The 18,192-nt window shown below is 39.1% G+C and overlaps 1 protein-coding gene across 1 annotated transcript in view; it reads left to right on the top strand.

The window, feature by feature from the left end:
- The window catches only part of LOC121294272 (CUGBP Elav-like family member 4), a 324,915-nt gene that overhangs the window by 234,565 nt on the left and 72,158 nt on the right, over positions 1–18,192 (top strand). The window contains exons 4-5 of the mRNA XM_041217837.1: positions 12,432–12,560; positions 16,133–16,212. Of these exons, the coding sequence (XP_041073771.1) occupies positions 12,432–12,560; positions 16,133–16,212 (209 nt within the window). The remainder of the gene's footprint in view (positions 1–12,431; positions 12,561–16,132; positions 16,213–18,192) is intronic.

The following is an 18,192-nucleotide window of genomic DNA, read 5'->3' as shown; positions in this document are numbered from 1 at the left end:
CAGAAAAGGAAAATAAAAATATTTCTCAACCTCATAGTGTGAACCCAGATCCTGCACCCTCCAGCCTCATTTTGAAGTAGTTTTGATTGATGTAGTAGTATTTCTTTGAAAAACACTAATCACAGTGTTTAAACATTAAATACCTGACACACATGTAGTTCTAGGTATTTTAGATATGTTTCAGATGACCAAAACAAAGCGGGACAGATTTTGAGGAAATGTGTTTAAAAGCAAATGTAAGAGCAGAGTGCTCTGTGTTGTGATAAAGGGAGTTTGAGCTGGGCTGGCACTGGCGCTGGCAGAATTCTGTTAGTACTGACAGGTGCTGCCAGAACCTGAAAGCAAATCAGGTGCCAGTGACACTCCCTTTAAGAAAATGATAGCCCTAACAATTGTCTTTGCTGCGATTTTGAAAAACAAAAAGCAGTTCTTTATTGCAATAGCACCATTTGTTAGTTTAATGTATTTAGAAATATTTATATTCATTGAATGGTTTTGGCATATGAGATTACAGTGTTTCATTATATTTATACCCATTAATTATTTTTATACATCAGCCTTTGCAGTAAAGAGCTTATTTAAGATGTATATGGCAACTGTGATTTAGAACGTGGCTTTTCCTTTAACTTACTGAAGCCCATCTAGTTTTTATGAAACATGGATATTAGTATCTCTAATAAAAATACAATAAACGGGTTAGGCAAAGTGGTGAGTGGATACAGGTCAGTGCAGTGCATAGCAGGTACAAAAGACAGACAATGATTATTGGGTGCAAAGGTGTTTATTGGTTTGATTAACAATGTCCAGAGCCTTACGGTGAACACCTTTAACTAATAATGCTGGAGTGTTACAGCGGCATGTATCACTCAGTATTTATAAATCCCTGGGTTTGACCTGCAACCAAAAGTCCAGTTTGCACACCCACACTAAACACAGAACACAAATGCAGTTTTTAGTGATGGTGAATTAGTGTTAGTGGTGCAATACAATTCTGTGTGAAAGCAGGGGTGAAGTGATGTCCAGGTTGGTGTTGGCTTTCACTACAGCTCTGGAACGTGTTAGTGGTAGTATATAAGAACTCACAAACAATTACTAACACGGACGAACACAAACAAAACACTCTCAGTTGCTGGAATCTTTTTCAACGTCTCCTTTTAGGTCTATTTTAACCATTTACAAAGAAATAGATTTATTTGCTACAACCCCTTTTTATACCCTCCCTCATAACAACTTGGTTAACGAGTGCATCTGCTTCTCCAGTCCGAGGATGCCACGTCGTTTCCCGTCTGGGTCACTGAGTTCCGGTACGGTAGCTCCGCCCCTTTTACTAGCCAGCCAACTTCCACCTACCCACAGGAATAAATTGTCATGCCTTTTACTCCAGGGTACTCTGTTCCCTTTACACAGCGCCCTCACAGGTCGGGAGATCTAACACCAAGAATCATTCGATCACTGTGACATATCCCACTGCTCAGAGTGGAGCCGAAGGAACTCTCGGCTAAATCTACCTTGCCCATTACTCTCCCCTCCCGGGAAAAATAGTCTGCATTTCGGTGGTCTTTTCCCACATGGTGTACCATATGGTACATGAAGGGCTGCAATGCCAGATACCACAAAGTTATCCTGGCATTGCCATCCTTCATTGTGCTTAACCACTTGAGTGGGGCGTGGTCAGTGACGAGATCAAATGCCCCAGCAGGTAATATTTGAAAGAGTAGCCCATTTGATGGCCAAACATTCTTTTTCGATGACGGGATACAGGATGGGATGTTCTATTCCATCTACCATTTGGGACAAGACTGCACCAAACTGTCATCCGACGCATCGGTGTGGAGAATGAATCTCTTTGCAAAGTCTGCTTAACAATGTCAAACACACCCTGACATTCTTCTGACCACTTAATTAGTTTCGCTGCGCTCTTTCTGGTGAGCTCAACTAAGGGTTTGACTACTGTGGCGTACTTGGGGGGGAAAAAGCAGCAGTAATAACCAGCCAACCCCAGTAGACCTTGGTGAGAGGGTGAAACCCGCTGTCATTCCCCATTATGAATCCCAAATATTGTGTGTCTTTCTTGGCAAAATTTTCACAAGTTAGCTGTCAGCCGGGCCGCCCTTTGAGACTGAAGGACGGCTGTGATCCTAGCCAAATCCTCTTGCCAGCTGGAGGTGTAAATAGCCACATTGTCGATATACGCTGCCGCATATTCACGATGAGGATGTAAAACCTGGTCCATCAGTCTCTGAAAGGCAGCGGGCACACCATGAAGCCCAAATGGCATGGTTGTGAAATGAAACAGCCCCTCTGGTGTTAAAAATGCTGTTTCTCTCTAGAACTACGGGTTAACGGGATCTGCCAGTATTCCTTCGTCAGGCTAAAAGTGGAAATAAACTTTGCTCTCCCCAGTCTATCTGTAAGCTTTTAAATCCAAGGCATGTTATATGCATCAAACTTGGCAATAGCGTTTACCTTGTGGAAATCAATGCCTAAGCGATTGGTGCATTCCTTTTTGGCCACTAACACAATTGGACTGCACCACTCACTCCTAGAAAGCTCATCACCCATACCTCTTGTGAATGCCACTTTGTCGACTTTCTGGGATCCGATAAGGTCTCTCTCATACCGTGACACCTGGGGGAGAGACAATGCAATATTCAACAATGTTAGTTCTACTGGGCACATCACAATTATCATACAAAGTTCATGTTGCTTTCAGGAAGTAACTGTTCCACCATCATAATGTCTTTTGTTATAGAGGTCTTGAGATTGGGGCCTAAATCATACTCTACATTGTCTGGGGCTGTAAATAAGGCCTTCCTGCCTACCAAGGTTTTAATACATTTATATGATATTTTTTTTCGTTACGGCAATCATGCTAATTTTGTAATTCACTTTTCCTATAGCCCAAATCGCCTCATATGGCCCCTGCCATTTAGCACATAGTTTTGATTCTGAGTAGGAAAGCAGCAGCATTACCTTGTCTCCAGGTCGAAAGGTTCGAATTAATGCACTTTTATTGTAATGCTGCTGTTGTCGGTGCTGAGTCGATTTGAGATTGTCCTGGGCCAAATGACCGATCAAATCTAACTGATCTCTAAGTAGGAGCATATGCTGCCTTTGTGCTCCTCCCACCACTCTCTCAACAGATGAGGATGCTGCAAGGCTAATTAAGATTTGACCACACCCTCTGTCCATCAATACATAGGTTTTCACATTTCCCAATATCATATTAACAATACAAGGCCTCTCCCGACCATTTTCCCCTCACTTACCCGCTTCTGATGGCAGATTGCATGCTGCCACATCACACTCCATCGCAGATGAGCATGATGGCCTGATGTCCCGGCTGGTGGCACCTAAAAGCTGTAGTTGGGAAGGAGGGCACATTGGTTAATTATTTGTTCCGTTGCTGGTATGGCAATGGGGCAGAGGTAGTACCTCTACCTCAGCTGGGGGACAAACTTGGTCTCCATGGAGGGGAGGCAAGGTTGCCTATTGGGGCTGGCGGTCTAAGAGGTCATTGACCCGGTCTTGGTGGTGGGGGTGATGGAGCAGAGAGAGTTGGTGCTTGAATGCTCCAATGTACTGGAGCGGTGAGTAACTCAGATCAGGCTGATACCAGGGAGTCCTTGAAGTCTTCAGCGAGCTTCATTGCCTGGTCCAAGGTGTTGGGGTTGTGGTGCCATATCCAAGCTTGGGTCTCTGTGCCAACCACATGGAAAAACTGCTCAATCGCTATGGCCTCACCCATTTGTTTGCTCGTTTCCTCAGCAGGGTTGAGCCAGTGTACCATGTGGTCACAGAGCTTTTGCTTGACCACCCTGGGACGTGTATTCGGGGACCGTTTGTACTCCCTGAGTCTCACATGGTGGGTTTCCTCCGGGATGTTGAGACGATGGAGAATGGCTAGCTTTACCAGGTTGTATTGAGCGGCATCATCATCAGCCATAGCCTGGTAAGCTGTCTGTGCTCTGGGTCATCCTCCCTCCGTCATTGTGTGCATCCTCGCTTTTGGGGTCACCATGACAGGTTCTGCTGATGCTGTGGGTGATATTGCCAGCCCGACCCTCTCGATCAGAGCCATGTACCTCTCCTCTCTCTGCCTTTCCTCAGCGTCCCTTCTGCTGTCCAGCTGCTCCAGCAGCGCCGACAGTGCTGCATAGTCCATCCCTCTTCTGACAACCACGTGTGGCAAAGTGCTCCCATTGGTGGAGGATGATTGTAAATCTTCACAGAGACAGACTTGTTAAAAGTGCCAAAAAAGTAGAAATTGTGACTGTTGTCAAGTGATTGAAAACAAGACATTTTGTTTTTTGAAAGTGGTCTCAGGGTGCACAGGAGTCAAATATGGGTCAAAGGTCAAGTATAATATTCTAGCCGAATAAGCCACTTTGATGTCACTACTGTTGTAGTATTTTTTTTCGAATGACTCAGGATGCAAATATAGTCTTCATCCATGTATTATATATAAATTTGCACACTATAAAATGATTTAATTAAAAAAAAAAACATTTGGTATTTAGTATTTTACTATGCCAAATAACTTGGTACGTTTCTTTTTTATAAAGACAATCAGAATAATAAAAATTAAATAAAAAAAAAAAAAAAAGTTTATACTCTCAACTTTATAATCAAACAGCATTAAGAGCTATTATTTGCTCAAAATGAGCAGAAATGAGTCGTTTATTTTTTCAACCGGATAAATAAAATGTGTATAGCAAAAAAAATACTTAAATACTAAAAAGTGTTATGGATTTACATTTACGACATTGCACAAGTAAGCTTTCAATGATTATAACACATGTGGAGTTTGAAAAAAAAACCCATAAACATAAGTGATGTATAATTTTACAATAAAGTTAATGTTTATCTGTTACATTAAACTGACTGTTGATAATCCAAATAAATGTAAATAAAATTGAAAATATGTGCTACGCTACAAGGTTTGGAGAAGGCTTTTCTCTAAAAGCTGCGTGTGACGTCAGATAGACAGCAGCCAAGAGCAGCCCACGCAGCAAGTTCTAGGTAACAGAACACAACAATTGAAACATGTATTCTGTGTTGTTGACCGTTTCCTTGAAAACCATTATCAAAATACAGTATCAGTCCACAAAAAGATCTTCCTCAGACACTTTGCTAGGGATGCAAGTACCATCGATTCATTTAGAAAAAGCGTGTTGAAAAAATGTGTTAACTGGTTTATAACCGGATTACAATACTGGCAGTTTAGAATAAAAGCAACAGTATTAATATCATAATGTACCTAAACTGAAAACTGAAAAACTGGTATACCAACCCATCCCTAATTATATATATATATATATATATATATATATATATATATATATATATATATATATATATATATATATATATATATATATATATATATATATATATAGTGTCTATAGAAAGTCCCCTTCTCAAAATTGTCACCTTTGTTGCATAATAGCATGGAATTAAAATGCATTAAAATATATATTTTTTCATTTATCTACGCATCCTACCCCACAACTTCCAAGTGAAAAATATATTCTAGAAATCTGTTGAAAATTAATTAAATTAAAACTGAAATAGCTTGGTTTGATAAGTGTCAACCCCCCTTGTAATAGCAATCCTAAATTAGCTCAGGTGGAGCCAATCGCCTTCAAAATCACACATCAAGTTAAGTAGCCTCCACCTGTGTTAAATTGTAGTCACATGATTTCAGGATAAATTCAGCAGTCCTTGTAGGTTCCCTCTGTTGGGTAGTGGATTTCAAAGCAAAGACTCAACCATGAGCACCAAGGCGCTTTCAAATGAACTCCGGGACAAAGGCACAGATCAGGGGATGGGTATAAAACAAAATATCAAAGGCCTTGAATATCCCGTGGAGCAGTGAAGAGGATTATTAAGAAGTGGAAGTTATATGGCAACACCAAGACCCTGCCTAGATCAGGCCGTCCCTCCAAACTTGATGACCGAGCAAGAAGGAGACTGATCAGAGAGGCTACCAAGAGGCCAATTGAAACTTTGCAAGAGCTACAGGCTTTTATGGCCAAGACTGGTCAAGTGTGCATGTGACAACAATATCCCAAGCACTCCACAAATCTGGCCTGTATGGTAGGGTGGCAAGAAGGAAGCCATTATTCAAGAAAGCCCACCTTGAATCCTGTTTGAAGTATGCAAATAAACACTTGAGAGATTCTGTAGCCATGTGGCAAAAAGTTTTGTGGTCTGATAAAATGAAACTTTTTGGCCTAAATCCAAAGCATTATGTTTGGCGTTAACCCAACACAGCGCATCATCCAAAGAACACCATCCCTACTGTGAAGCATGGTGGTGGCAGCATCATGTTATGAGGGTGTTTCTCATCAGCAGGGACTCACTTGTCAGGCTAGAAGGGAAAATGAATGGAGCAAAGTACAGAGAAGTCCTTGAGGAAAACCTGCTTCCCTCTGCAAGAAAGCTGGAACTGGGACGGAAGTTCACCTTTCAGCATGACTGCGACCCAAAGCACACAGCCAAAGCTACACTGGAGTGGCTAAGAAACAAAAAGGTAAATGTCCTTGAGTGGCCCAGTCAGGGCCCACACCTAAATCCAATCGAAAATTTGTGGCATGACTTGAAGATTGCTGTCCATCAACGCTCCCCAAGGAACTTGACAGAGCTTGAACAGTTTTGTAAAGAAGAATGGTCAAATATTGCCAAATCTAGTTGTGGAAAGTTGGTAGAGACATATCCCAGCAGTCTCACAGCTGTAATTGCTACCAAAGGTGCTTCCACCAAGTATTAACTCAGGGGGGTGGAGACTTATCCAATTATGATCTTTCAGTTTTGTATTTTTAATATATATTTTTTTTCTCAATAAAGCTTTTTTCTCTCTTAACACTGTGGAATATGCTGTGTAAATAAGTGGAAACAAATAATCTTTTAAATGTATGAAACTCTGAGGCACTGACACAACAAAATGTGAAAAAAGTTCAAGGGGGTGTAGACTTTCTATATGCAATGTGTATGTGTGTGTGTGTGTGTGTGTGTGTGTGTGTGTGTGTATATATATATATATATATATATATATATATATATATATATATATATATATATATATAATGTGAAATGATAGTTTTTATTTTACAAATCAAAACAAGAAAATGTAAATAAATAAATAAATCTATCTAATTCCAAATCTCATTCCAACTGAACACATTGCGGACTGGTAAATAAATATAGTAAAGTAGAATACCGTTCTGATTATCAAAATACAATTGTTTTCTGTGTGTCCGTCAATATGACTGCTCCCGGGGCTTTCAGTTATAATGTAATATATCTCCTTTACTTCTGCACTCCCGCGTTTCATGCTTTGTGAGAATATTTAATACATACAGACAGAAAGGTACATGAACGCACAGCCCCATATGTGTTACATAACTGGAGAAAATTACATTTTAAAATTAAAAACTGCTAAAATGACTGCCTTCTAGTGTTAACTATTGAATTGCACTACCCAGAGCCTTGATCCAACCAGGTCTTTCGTCTCTGTAATGCGTGGGGCTATGAGATACCTCCCTTTTTTATTTTTATTTTTCTGGTTTCATTCGGCTCCTATCGGTCTCACTCGACCATTGAAAGGTTTTCTTGTTTTTTTTCACAGAAAAAATGACCTGTGCTTTATGTCTTTTTGATGATGTCGGACAGGGATTTATCAGTATGCACATCTATAAAGAGGTATTTGAAAAAATATAGCGAACAAGGCGTGGGGCTTGGCTGGACAGGGTCCGGCATTGGACTGGAAAGGGAAAATTGTAATGTCGGACCAGGTCCGACATGGGACCGCAAAGGGTTAAATGTTGCAGTATTATTTGTGTTTATCAGTCGAGACTTGCAGCCCTATTGAAGATTAATTATATCAGTCTGCATTCCTTAAACGAACTGTCTGTTGACATGTCTATCGTTTCAATGAGCCTCGGATAGCCCATCAGTAAGCCTTGACAGCTCACGGCGCCAGACTGTCTGTTTGCGCATTTTTCATAGAAATTCATTGCTGCCCCAATACATATTGCAAATGGATTGCTGAAGAAGTAGGACAAAAAAGAGTGTTGGAATGACTGCAAATTATACCAAAAAAAAGATTCTGATGCAGCAAAGACGAGCAATGCAGTAAGTGCACTACGTATTTGGAAAATAGTATCTGTGTGATTTGTGCCAGCACTTAGACTTTGTAAACAATTGTAAATGAAGCCCATTCTGTTCAAATTTATTCATGTCATTTTTAATAGTATGTCTGTATATAAACACATAGCTTTGGTTGCGCTTTGTTATGTACTAAATATAAACCCATTTATTTGAAACAAAAATTGATACTTATTTACATCGTTTTACATCTTATTTACATCAGTTGTACAGTTTTGCATGTACATTATATACCTGTACATACACACATTAATTTTCAAATATTTGTTTATTTCATTTTTACAATTTTTTGAGAATGTGCGTTATGTAATATGTCTGTATATAAACACAGGTCTGTTCAAATGTCTTTTTATTTACAATGTTTTGGTTGTGTAGATGCTTTACGTGACATTCCTGAATAAAACTTTGACTTATATTCAATTGTTTGTCCTTTCATTATAATGTTTATGTTGTTTGTAATACACCGGTCAAATTGACAGGTCATGGTTCTTCTAGGTGTGCCTAAAAACACGGTCGTTGTAGTGTTAAGGCTGATCTCACTGGAGTTAGGCTCAAAACAGGAATGGTATACACAGGAGTTCAGATTTACAGAAGGGTTTTAGTAAAGCTGCAGATCTCTGGAACATTCACAAAGTAGATTAAACACACCTGCCCAGTGACTCTGCAAGGCAGCACTTAGTTACTATATGGGTTAATTAAATCTATACCACTGGAGCCAAGCAAACAACAGGCTCGTTTCTGTCAATCTGGAGTGCCTCTCGGGTATGTCTAACTAGGGAAGATAAGCATTAATGAACAAGATGAAAAATTGGCTAATTTGCAGTGTTGGCAGATGAAGCGTGACTAAATGGCCATGTTGAGTTTGGAAAGTGTCCAGTTTGTGAAGGAGATTAATGAAAAGGAGAATTATTCGTGACTGTCCCTATTTCCTCACAGAAGGGAACCAGATTTCCAGGCTCTCACTGGTGAACCTCCAGCAAGGGAAGCCTTGCTGGAGTTGTGCAGGCCTCTTGCAGACTGTTCTCCATTTGAACGGCACAGGAGCCCAAGCAGGAATGGTCATACACAGGGCTCTTCATTTTCAGTGCACAAAATAATGCGATCATTCAGTTAGATATGTATCCTCTTGTTGAACCTTTTAAAGCCTTCGGTTTTATGCATTCTACAAATGTAAAATATGACTAATATTTGCAATTTTACATGTCTTATCAATAAGTCTCACTTGTATAGGGATTTGGTCCTCCATCAAAAAATGTTCTTCACCGTTCCTCCTTATTTGTACAATTTTGCAATAAGGACCGAGGGGGTTTCCTGCCTGTCTGTCTGTTTCGTTGCATGTCTGATAAGGCAGGTGCTAGATATGATTGACACCTAGCTTGCCTGCTCCCTGTCTTAGATGTCTCTGCCCCTGCTACACTTAAAGATCCAGTATCATGGATTAACCTTAATAGTGTTGGGCATGCCTTAGTTTTTACATATAAACAATTTTACCTTTTGGCCGTTCTTACGCCAAAAATGTAAAGAATGCCACCAAGCACCGGGATAGATCAGAGTTGCCTGAAGCATTTTAGAATTCCTAAAAAGTACTGACCGCTATTTTAAGTGATCTATGAAGATAGGAAACAGCACAGCAAGGTCAGGTACTGGTATTGTTATAGATTATATGGACATGATACTGGCTCTTCAAGTCAGCTGACAGAAACAATAAATAAACTGAAGCAGCAAAGCCTTTGCCTGTTTCACAGTAAACAGGTTTTAATGATGTACAGATGAGCAACAAATGAAAGCTGATGTATGTGTACAGTCAATTCAGTTACTCAGATCTGCTTGAATCCAGGACGTCAGCAATCCTCCACTGTTTCCTTTTTTTTCTACCCTACAGACTCAACATTGTGGCAGACAACCCCATCACAGAAGTGCAATGCAACTAATATGTATAATGCTTGAGGATAAGACATAGGCAATGAAATGGAAAATAAAGGTTTATATTAACCAAAAAAGAATACATTGCTGTGGGATGACTTTGACTTAGCAAGGTGTCTGGCCAATTACATTTAAAAAAAAATTAAAAAAAAGATTGTATCAGTGAAATTTAAAGTAACAGTATTAGTATCTGGCACCATGTTTTAGTTTTTAAATTGGTCTAAAGCCATCTTCAAGTGCAAAGTTACCCTGTCCTACAGTACTTACCTTTGAAATGTGAAACTTGTGCATTGCTTTCTGATGCTGACGTACCCATGGTAGGCATGAAAAGACTTTCAGCTTGTCTTTCACCTTGGCTCAGTACCTAGCTTGTATTGACATGATCCCGTCCACGCACCTGTACAGGGTTTGTTTGAAAAGTGATATTTGTTTTTTTTTATAGAAACAGTGTTTAAGTGTAAGTTAGCAAGCAACATGAGTGGTAAAGGTGAGGAGACAGCTGCCCAGGATATTAGCAAAGGTGAGTACCTGTAAGTGTCTGGGAAGTGTGCAGCACAGTGTTGTGTTTATAAAATACAACTCGCTTGGGAGGTGCCGTCATTGCATAAAGAAGAATAGTTTGACACTTGTGTTTGACATTTGCATCTTTTTGGTTTTCCATTTGCTCATTAACTAAAATAACTACCACAAATAGCTGCCCATTTATATCTGTGCTCCTGACAAACTTGTAGGGCTGCACTTTGTTTCTCGTCCACGATGAGCACAGAAAAGTTTTTAAAGCCCAACAAGAGCAGTTAGAATGAGTAAGACAGGCCCAGCTGGCTCACCAGGACTGTGTGGTTTGCAGTTGGGTGAGCCCTACAGTCAGGGGGCACAGGCTCACATCCTGGCTGTGCCAAATTGCTGATCTTTGTTGGGGATTCCACAGGGAGCATGGCATTGGCTCTTGCACTCCCGCGGGTTAGGGGTGCAATACAGTCAGGGACTGTTTCTCTTACTCTACTGGCCAGGCATTCAGTAGGTCACCGACATCCATGAGGAAGACCAATCGCATGGTCTTGCAATTCAGTTCTACCAATAACATATTTTATCCTAGCCATGTTATAGTGCAAGATATTAGCCACACCCTGTAGCTTTTGAATTTTGTATCTATGTTGCATTCTATTTGAACTTTGAACAACATGTGGTTCTTTGCTAGTAAAAATAATGTTGTCAAGATGTGCTTAGTCTAGAACTATATTTAAAAATGAAAAGAATGTTGCTTGTCAGTGATATTAAAAAGGTGGATTGAAGGAATTTTCTTAAGTGCCTGAAGCATGTGACTGATGCTCCTGACTGATCCCCCTGGGGGGAAAAGGGAATCCATGGAGCAGGTGATGCAAACCATGCTGATATTGACAGTAAAGCACACTAGAAACTCAAGCAAACCGTGCTGATACTGAGTGAAGCACACTAGAAACTCAATCAAACCGTGCTGATACTGAGAGTAAAGCACACTAGAAACTCAATCAAACCGTGCTGATACTGAGAGTAAATCACACTAGAAACTCAATATGGTGTGGGGGTTAAGGTAGTTAGTTTGTGGTGTGGTGTGGCATACAGCACACAAATCTGGCTCTTGGATGAGACTCACAGCAGTTTGTAATTTAGTATTGTGAGGCATTAATCACTAAGTAGGTTAATATGTCATCTGAATTGCTTTTTATATTTCACTTACTAGGATTCTGTAGCTCCAGTATGGAGTTATTTTGCTATGTTCTCTTATTCTTTTTACCTGGGATTGAGCTGCCCGGAGAAGCCTCATCTTAAGTGCCAGCACTGCCTGCTGTATATTTATATAAACAGAGCAGAGAGGGCCAGCAGAGCTGAAAGTTTACATTGTCACATAGTTTGAAAGAGGAAGGCTATTCTTTCCTGGTACTTACTGTATAATTCTTCAGACCAGCTGGTCGCAGCTCAGTGCCAGGTAAAGGCAGATTTAGAGAAAGATGTCATAATCTCAACATTTGAGCAACAGAATCCAGAAACACATGATTTAAATGATGTTTAAGAATCTAATATTTATGTGAATACCTGGTAAATGTAACTTTAAGAGTGGTTTCTATACGTGTGTGTGTGTGTGTGTGTGTGTGGGACTGTGTGTTTGGATGCATCTCTGTGCGATGGCATGTCTGTGAGTTGATTTGTGTTCGGGTTTCAGACTAAATGAATCTTTTTTTTTTTTTCTTAAATCAACCACTTCTTTTAGTTTAAACAGCACAATTGATTATTCTGGAGGAAGAATTCCCTGTTGCTTTGTGACTTTGTCTCGTAAGCTGTATCTCTGTTGTTTTTTTTAGAAGACAGGAAGCTGTTTGTGGGCATGCTGGGGAAGCAGCAGAGCGAGGAAGACGTGCGGAGACTATTTGAGGCCTTCGGTCAGATCGAAGAGTGCACCATCTTGAGGGGGCCTGACGGGGCCAGCAAGGGTCAGCAAACACACTTTACTATCCTTATTAAACACCCAGCAGGGGTCAGCAAACACACTTTACTGTCCTTATTAAACACCTAGCAAAGGTCAGCAAACACACTTTACTATCTTTATTAAACACTGCCAGCAGCACTTTATGATAAATCAGATCATACAGCAGTAAGGGGGAAGTGAAAGCTAGCACAGTGGAAAATAACACATTCTGTATGGAAAAGTAAGGTGAACACTGAGCAATATCTAGGCTTGTTCTTTTTCCAACTGGGGTTCTTCATTGGAACACCAAGAAACATGTTAATTAAACAATGGATTTTGTTTCTCACAACTGAGTCGTTTCTGACAAGCTGAGCTGAAGATATTGATATCCAGAAACACCAGTAGGAAACATCAGCTATGATTGACACCTGTTTCATCTGCTGTGATTTCCCTTAGCGTGGATATCTCTCTGTCCAGCATGGCTAGAAGCAAAGAATACATTGAAAATGGTTGTATTCAGTTGGCCCTGGAAATTGATTGTTGTCTTTATGAAAATGTACAAACAAGAGCAGGCTATTCTGCTCCCAGTGATCTCTTCTACACTCAGTTTTAAGTCCCTGTGTCTTTTCCAATGAATCCTCTGTTCCTGGTTTCTGTGCTGCATCGATATCTGTTATATGACCCTTTAGTAAGTGAGAAGAATGAATTGCACAATTGAGTGATTAAAGTATTAACAAATTAAAGTATTAGCTTTACCAAAATAAAATGTCTTTCTCAATATCTTTTTCTTTTTTCTTATTTTCTTTTTAAAACTCCCCTACCTTTTCAACCCCTCCCCACTTTCCACTCCTGATCACCCCTCTATCCCATTCCTTTACACCCCTCTATCCCACTCCTGATCGCCCCTCTGTCCCTCTCCTTTTCACCCCTCTATCTCACTCCTTTACAGCCCTGTATCCCACTCCTTTACACCCTATCCTACTCCTGATCACCCCTCTATCCCAATCCTTTACACCCCAATGTCCCACTCCTGATCGCCCCTCTATACCACTCCTGATCAGGCCTACTGTACCACTCCTTTACACCCTTCTATCCCACTCCTTTACACCCTTCTATCCCACTCCTTTACACCTGTCTATCCCACTCCTGATCGCCCCTCTATCCCACTCCTTTACACCCCTCTATCCCACTCCTGATCGCCCCCATTAACAGACTAATCATAGTGATCAGTGGTTTTCACACATGTCGTCTCTCTCATAGGGTGTGGCTACCCTTTCTTAACTGATATAAAATACCAGTATATACAGTTCCTAATTAGTACATTGAAGAAGGCGCTGGCCAAAACATTTACACTATCTTCTTTGCTTAGTTGTTTTTGTAGGTTTTTTTTTGTTTTGTTTTTTTTTTTTTTTTTTAATTATCACCCTGAGAAGCAAAAAACTAAAAAAAGTTACTGTGTAACTGTTTTATTCATTTGTTCCTATTGCAATAAAAATGGGGACAAGTTAGTTGTAGTTCTCAAATCTTTCTACGATGGATCCCTTTTTTTCTAACTTGGATACAGGTGTAACCAAGATTAGCTTACCGGTCTGCTTTTTGAGTGGCGTTCTGCAGCATTAAAAGAATTGATACAATTAAAACACATTTTCATTTTCATAAATCATATGACAATTGTGGGACTTTTCAGAGTAAGATTTGTTTATTTCTTAAAAATAATAAGTCAGTCTTCATGTAATCTTCAATCAAACAGTTTAATTTAGGAACTAAGCAAATCCAAAAGACAGTACAGAACGCAATCACATGCAAGCTGCAGGTACAATCTTGCAGAAACAAAAACTGCAGGTGCCAAACGTATAGGACTCTTACTCTACAGGTCTACTTCCTTGGAGTGGTCCAGCTGACACTTGTAGCCGAAGCCGTGTGTATGAGAACTGATTTTAGTTGGGTTTGATCATGGCTCGCACCTATGCTCAAAATCTGCTTTTAAAGTAGAAACAACACTTTGTAAACAAGGGTAACCCTCCAGAGATCAAAGGGGCTCTTTGAACCACAAAAGAACCGGTCTGTATCCTGATCCCAAGATAAGCAGACACCTTTTGCTAGGTGAGCGCGCCTCAATGATTTCTCATATTCTTTCCCATTTAAAGGGCTACATAACAATTATTATAGTTTATATTAAACCTTATGAGATGGATAGAAAGAGATAGTTTTACTGGTGCTGGACTTGCAGTGGACAGTACACCTACACCTACAATACACACACACACACACACACACACACACACACACACACACACACACACACACACACACACACACACATGTTTTCTGTTAATGAAATAGAGTTATACAGACGTTTGGATTCATATATTTATAAATTATGAACAAGTTCCAGTATATCAGTATATGTTATTGTTGATTTATATATGCTCCTGCACTACCGGCACACAGGGGGTTATTAAAGGTTTGTTTCTCTGGTCATTTCTGCTCAAATCATTGTCATGCTTACTAACTGCCAGCAAAAATGGCTTCTGATAAGACTCCTCAACTCAAGGTTGATTCTGAGCAAGGGAGACAGGGAAGCAAATGAGTGTAAATGAGAAATAGTATACCAGACACTGAACCACTGGGATCTTTGGGGCATGGAATAAAAGAGTTTATTATTCACATTTTGTTCCTCTGAAAATGAATAGCCACTGTTAATTGTATGTGTAATTTCATTGTCATCATTCATTCAGGATTTTATTTCGAGCAATTTGCAACAAGGTTTGAAGATGGTGGCTCTATTATTCTGGAAAGTAAAGCAATGACAATGTTTGGTGTTCATCTAATTGATGTGTAGCGGATGTGCAGAGGGGGGCTGACTGATTTGGGTGGGTGTTACAATATCAGGCTTTAATCATGGCCTGCTGAATGAGGGATCCTTTTTATTCCTGTTTGAATTCCCCATTGATTCAAGATTTGATTGAAATGAATTTGAATGAAAAGATTCCTTTTCATCACTCTTTCATATTTTCTTTACTGTGAATAATGTTTGTTTGGGGGAAACCACTTTTTACCATTCCTTTGCTTCAAAGGCTTGCATATTGCCCTTCAGGTTTTTTTTTACGTTCCCTAAAGAAGTTATTGTCACTATAGAAATTTCAAAAGTGGGGTTCCTGAATAGCACAAATGGTAAAGGCATGTCCTTGTGGTGTGCAGGGTGAATCATACTGTACAGTCACTGTGAAAGAAAGCGAGAGAAAATCAGAAGAAAAATAACTGGCAATAAATCACAAAGGGCAGTGAAAAGATTAATCACAAATTACATTTAAAGACCATGTTTGAAAACTGTTCAAATTTGTTTTAAAATTTTTTTTTTTATTTGTGCGTTTGTAGTCCTAGCAGCCTTAACATGAGCTAAAGTGACCGTTGAGCTACAGTAGTCAGTGGAATGGTAAGACATCTGTGAGGTTCTTGTTTCAATATCCAGACTCTTCCTTTTCATTTAATTAAATGGCCTGAAGTGTTTGTCCATTACAAGTCCATCTTTACTTGTGCATGCTTAAGAAATGTCCAGTTTTGTTACAGTCTTGGTTTTCTTGTCTTGCTGTGCAGGTTGTTCCTTTGTGAAGTTCTCCTGCCACGCAGAAGCACAAACTGCCATCAACAACCTACATGGAGGCCAGACCATGCCGGTGAGTACCAGACACAGCTGATATTCAACCTTCTCCAACAACCCTGCAATGGTCCTCCACCGCTCTGACACAGATCTGTCTGTATCTCTGCCTCTCCAGGTCCAGGCCTGTAGACTTTACTCAGAGGTATGGGTACATCTTCTGGCAGACTTTGTGTAACCTCTCTGTTGTGAATGTGCCCTGGAATTGACAGCTAACCTTGTTATCCATTACTTACGTGGCAAAACAATTACTAAGTTGCTAAGTAATAATATAATAATTACCTAAAAATGAAATAAATATTTGAAAATAAATTTGTGTATATACAGTTATATAATGTATATACAAAACTGAAACGATGTAAATAAGTATCTTTTTTTTAAACAAATGGGTTTATATTTCTTACATAACAAAGCACATATATGCAACTGAAGCGATGACATGAATAAATAAACATTTGAACAGAATGGGCTTCATTTACAATCGTTTACAAAATCTAAGAGCAGAACAAATCACACAGATCCTGCACTTTTCAATGTATGCAGTGCACTTACCACATTGTCCGTCTTTGCTGCATCATAATCTTGTTTGGTAAAAATGGTAGTAATTCCAAATACTGCTTTGCTGTCTCTTCAGCGATCCATTTGCAATGTGTATTGTGGTAAGACGGAATTCCTTAAAAAAACGTGTGACTTATCGTAACCAGTGCAGACAGACAGTCTAGCCCCATGAGTTTCAAGGCTGATTGAAACAATGGCAATGTCAACAGACAGCTCACTTGAAGAAAGCAGACTGATACAGACTCAATATGGCTGCACGTCATGACTGATAAACATGAATAATACCACAACATTTAATTGTTATAATATGTTTTATATGTATCGGTCAATTTGACCACGCCTGGTCAGAATAGGTATGACAGTATTTTATTTCGCTGATTTTTGCAGCTTTGCAAATCTTTCTTTGTCAGGGTAATTAGTACATATATTTAGGAAAAGTCAGGAAAGCACAGCTCCGTATCTTAAACACACACACCGCAATTTAAATTTAAATTCCAAAAATGATGCCTTGTTAATTCTAGTGTTAATAAACATTATCTACTTTATTTTAAACATTTTGTCATAAACAGACTCACATGAAAATAATTGTTATCATAATTTCTCATTAGTGGTAGTAACGGTAACGTACAGTCCCCCACTCTTTTTAATCAACTGCCAATTTACAATAAATACTGCCCATGCCCTCTATAAAATACAATAAGATCAAATAAAAATAAATAAAAAAAATATTTCCACTGCCTTACTATTGTGGGGCTATTATTCTTGGCACATACAGCAATCTACCCATAAGATTTATATTGTTAATCCCAATTTGACTTGAAGCAGTATACAACAAGCTTGTTTACTAAGCAGCTTTAATTGGAAAAAATTACAGGAGGAAAACTGAGGTGACTGTGCATGGCATTCCCCAATGTGTCACTTCCTGTTACTAACTAATGAGAAACAAAAATACCGGTCGGAAAAATTCTAATTAGCAAAGAGATTATGGGATGGCAGCAGCTCTGAAGTTGCACACAATATTTATTCTATAAACAACAGCTGAAGGAGTTTACTTACTGGTAGGGATTCATTTGATTTTATTACTGTACTGTTTAAGCCTATTATTGTTCATACCTATATTTTTACACAATTTAATGTGTACAGAGAACACATTAATATTATTTAATATGCCCTCATATTTATTAAGCTATTCATATTTTTGTATTTTATTTTTTACTAAAAAAACAAAAATCAATGAAAACATACAAATACATATCATATTTTAATTAATCGATGTCAAAACAAAGATTACATCATTGTGCATCAGAGTGTTTATATACAGTGCCTTGCAAAAGTATTTAGACCCTTCCTATTGTGTCCCATTTTGTGAAATTACAAAATGATGCACACACACACATTTTTTTTAAACTTATTATTTTATTCAAAACTTGAATGCTCAGAC

The sequence above is a fragment of the Polyodon spathula genome, chromosome 19, assembly GCF_017654505.1.
Source record: "Polyodon spathula isolate WHYD16114869_AA chromosome 19, ASM1765450v1, whole genome shotgun sequence".
NCBI lineage: Eukaryota > Metazoa > Chordata > Actinopteri > Acipenseriformes > Polyodontidae > Polyodon > Polyodon spathula.
Note: the sequence above shows the minus strand (reverse complement) of the source record. Positions and strands in the feature narration are given on the sequence as shown.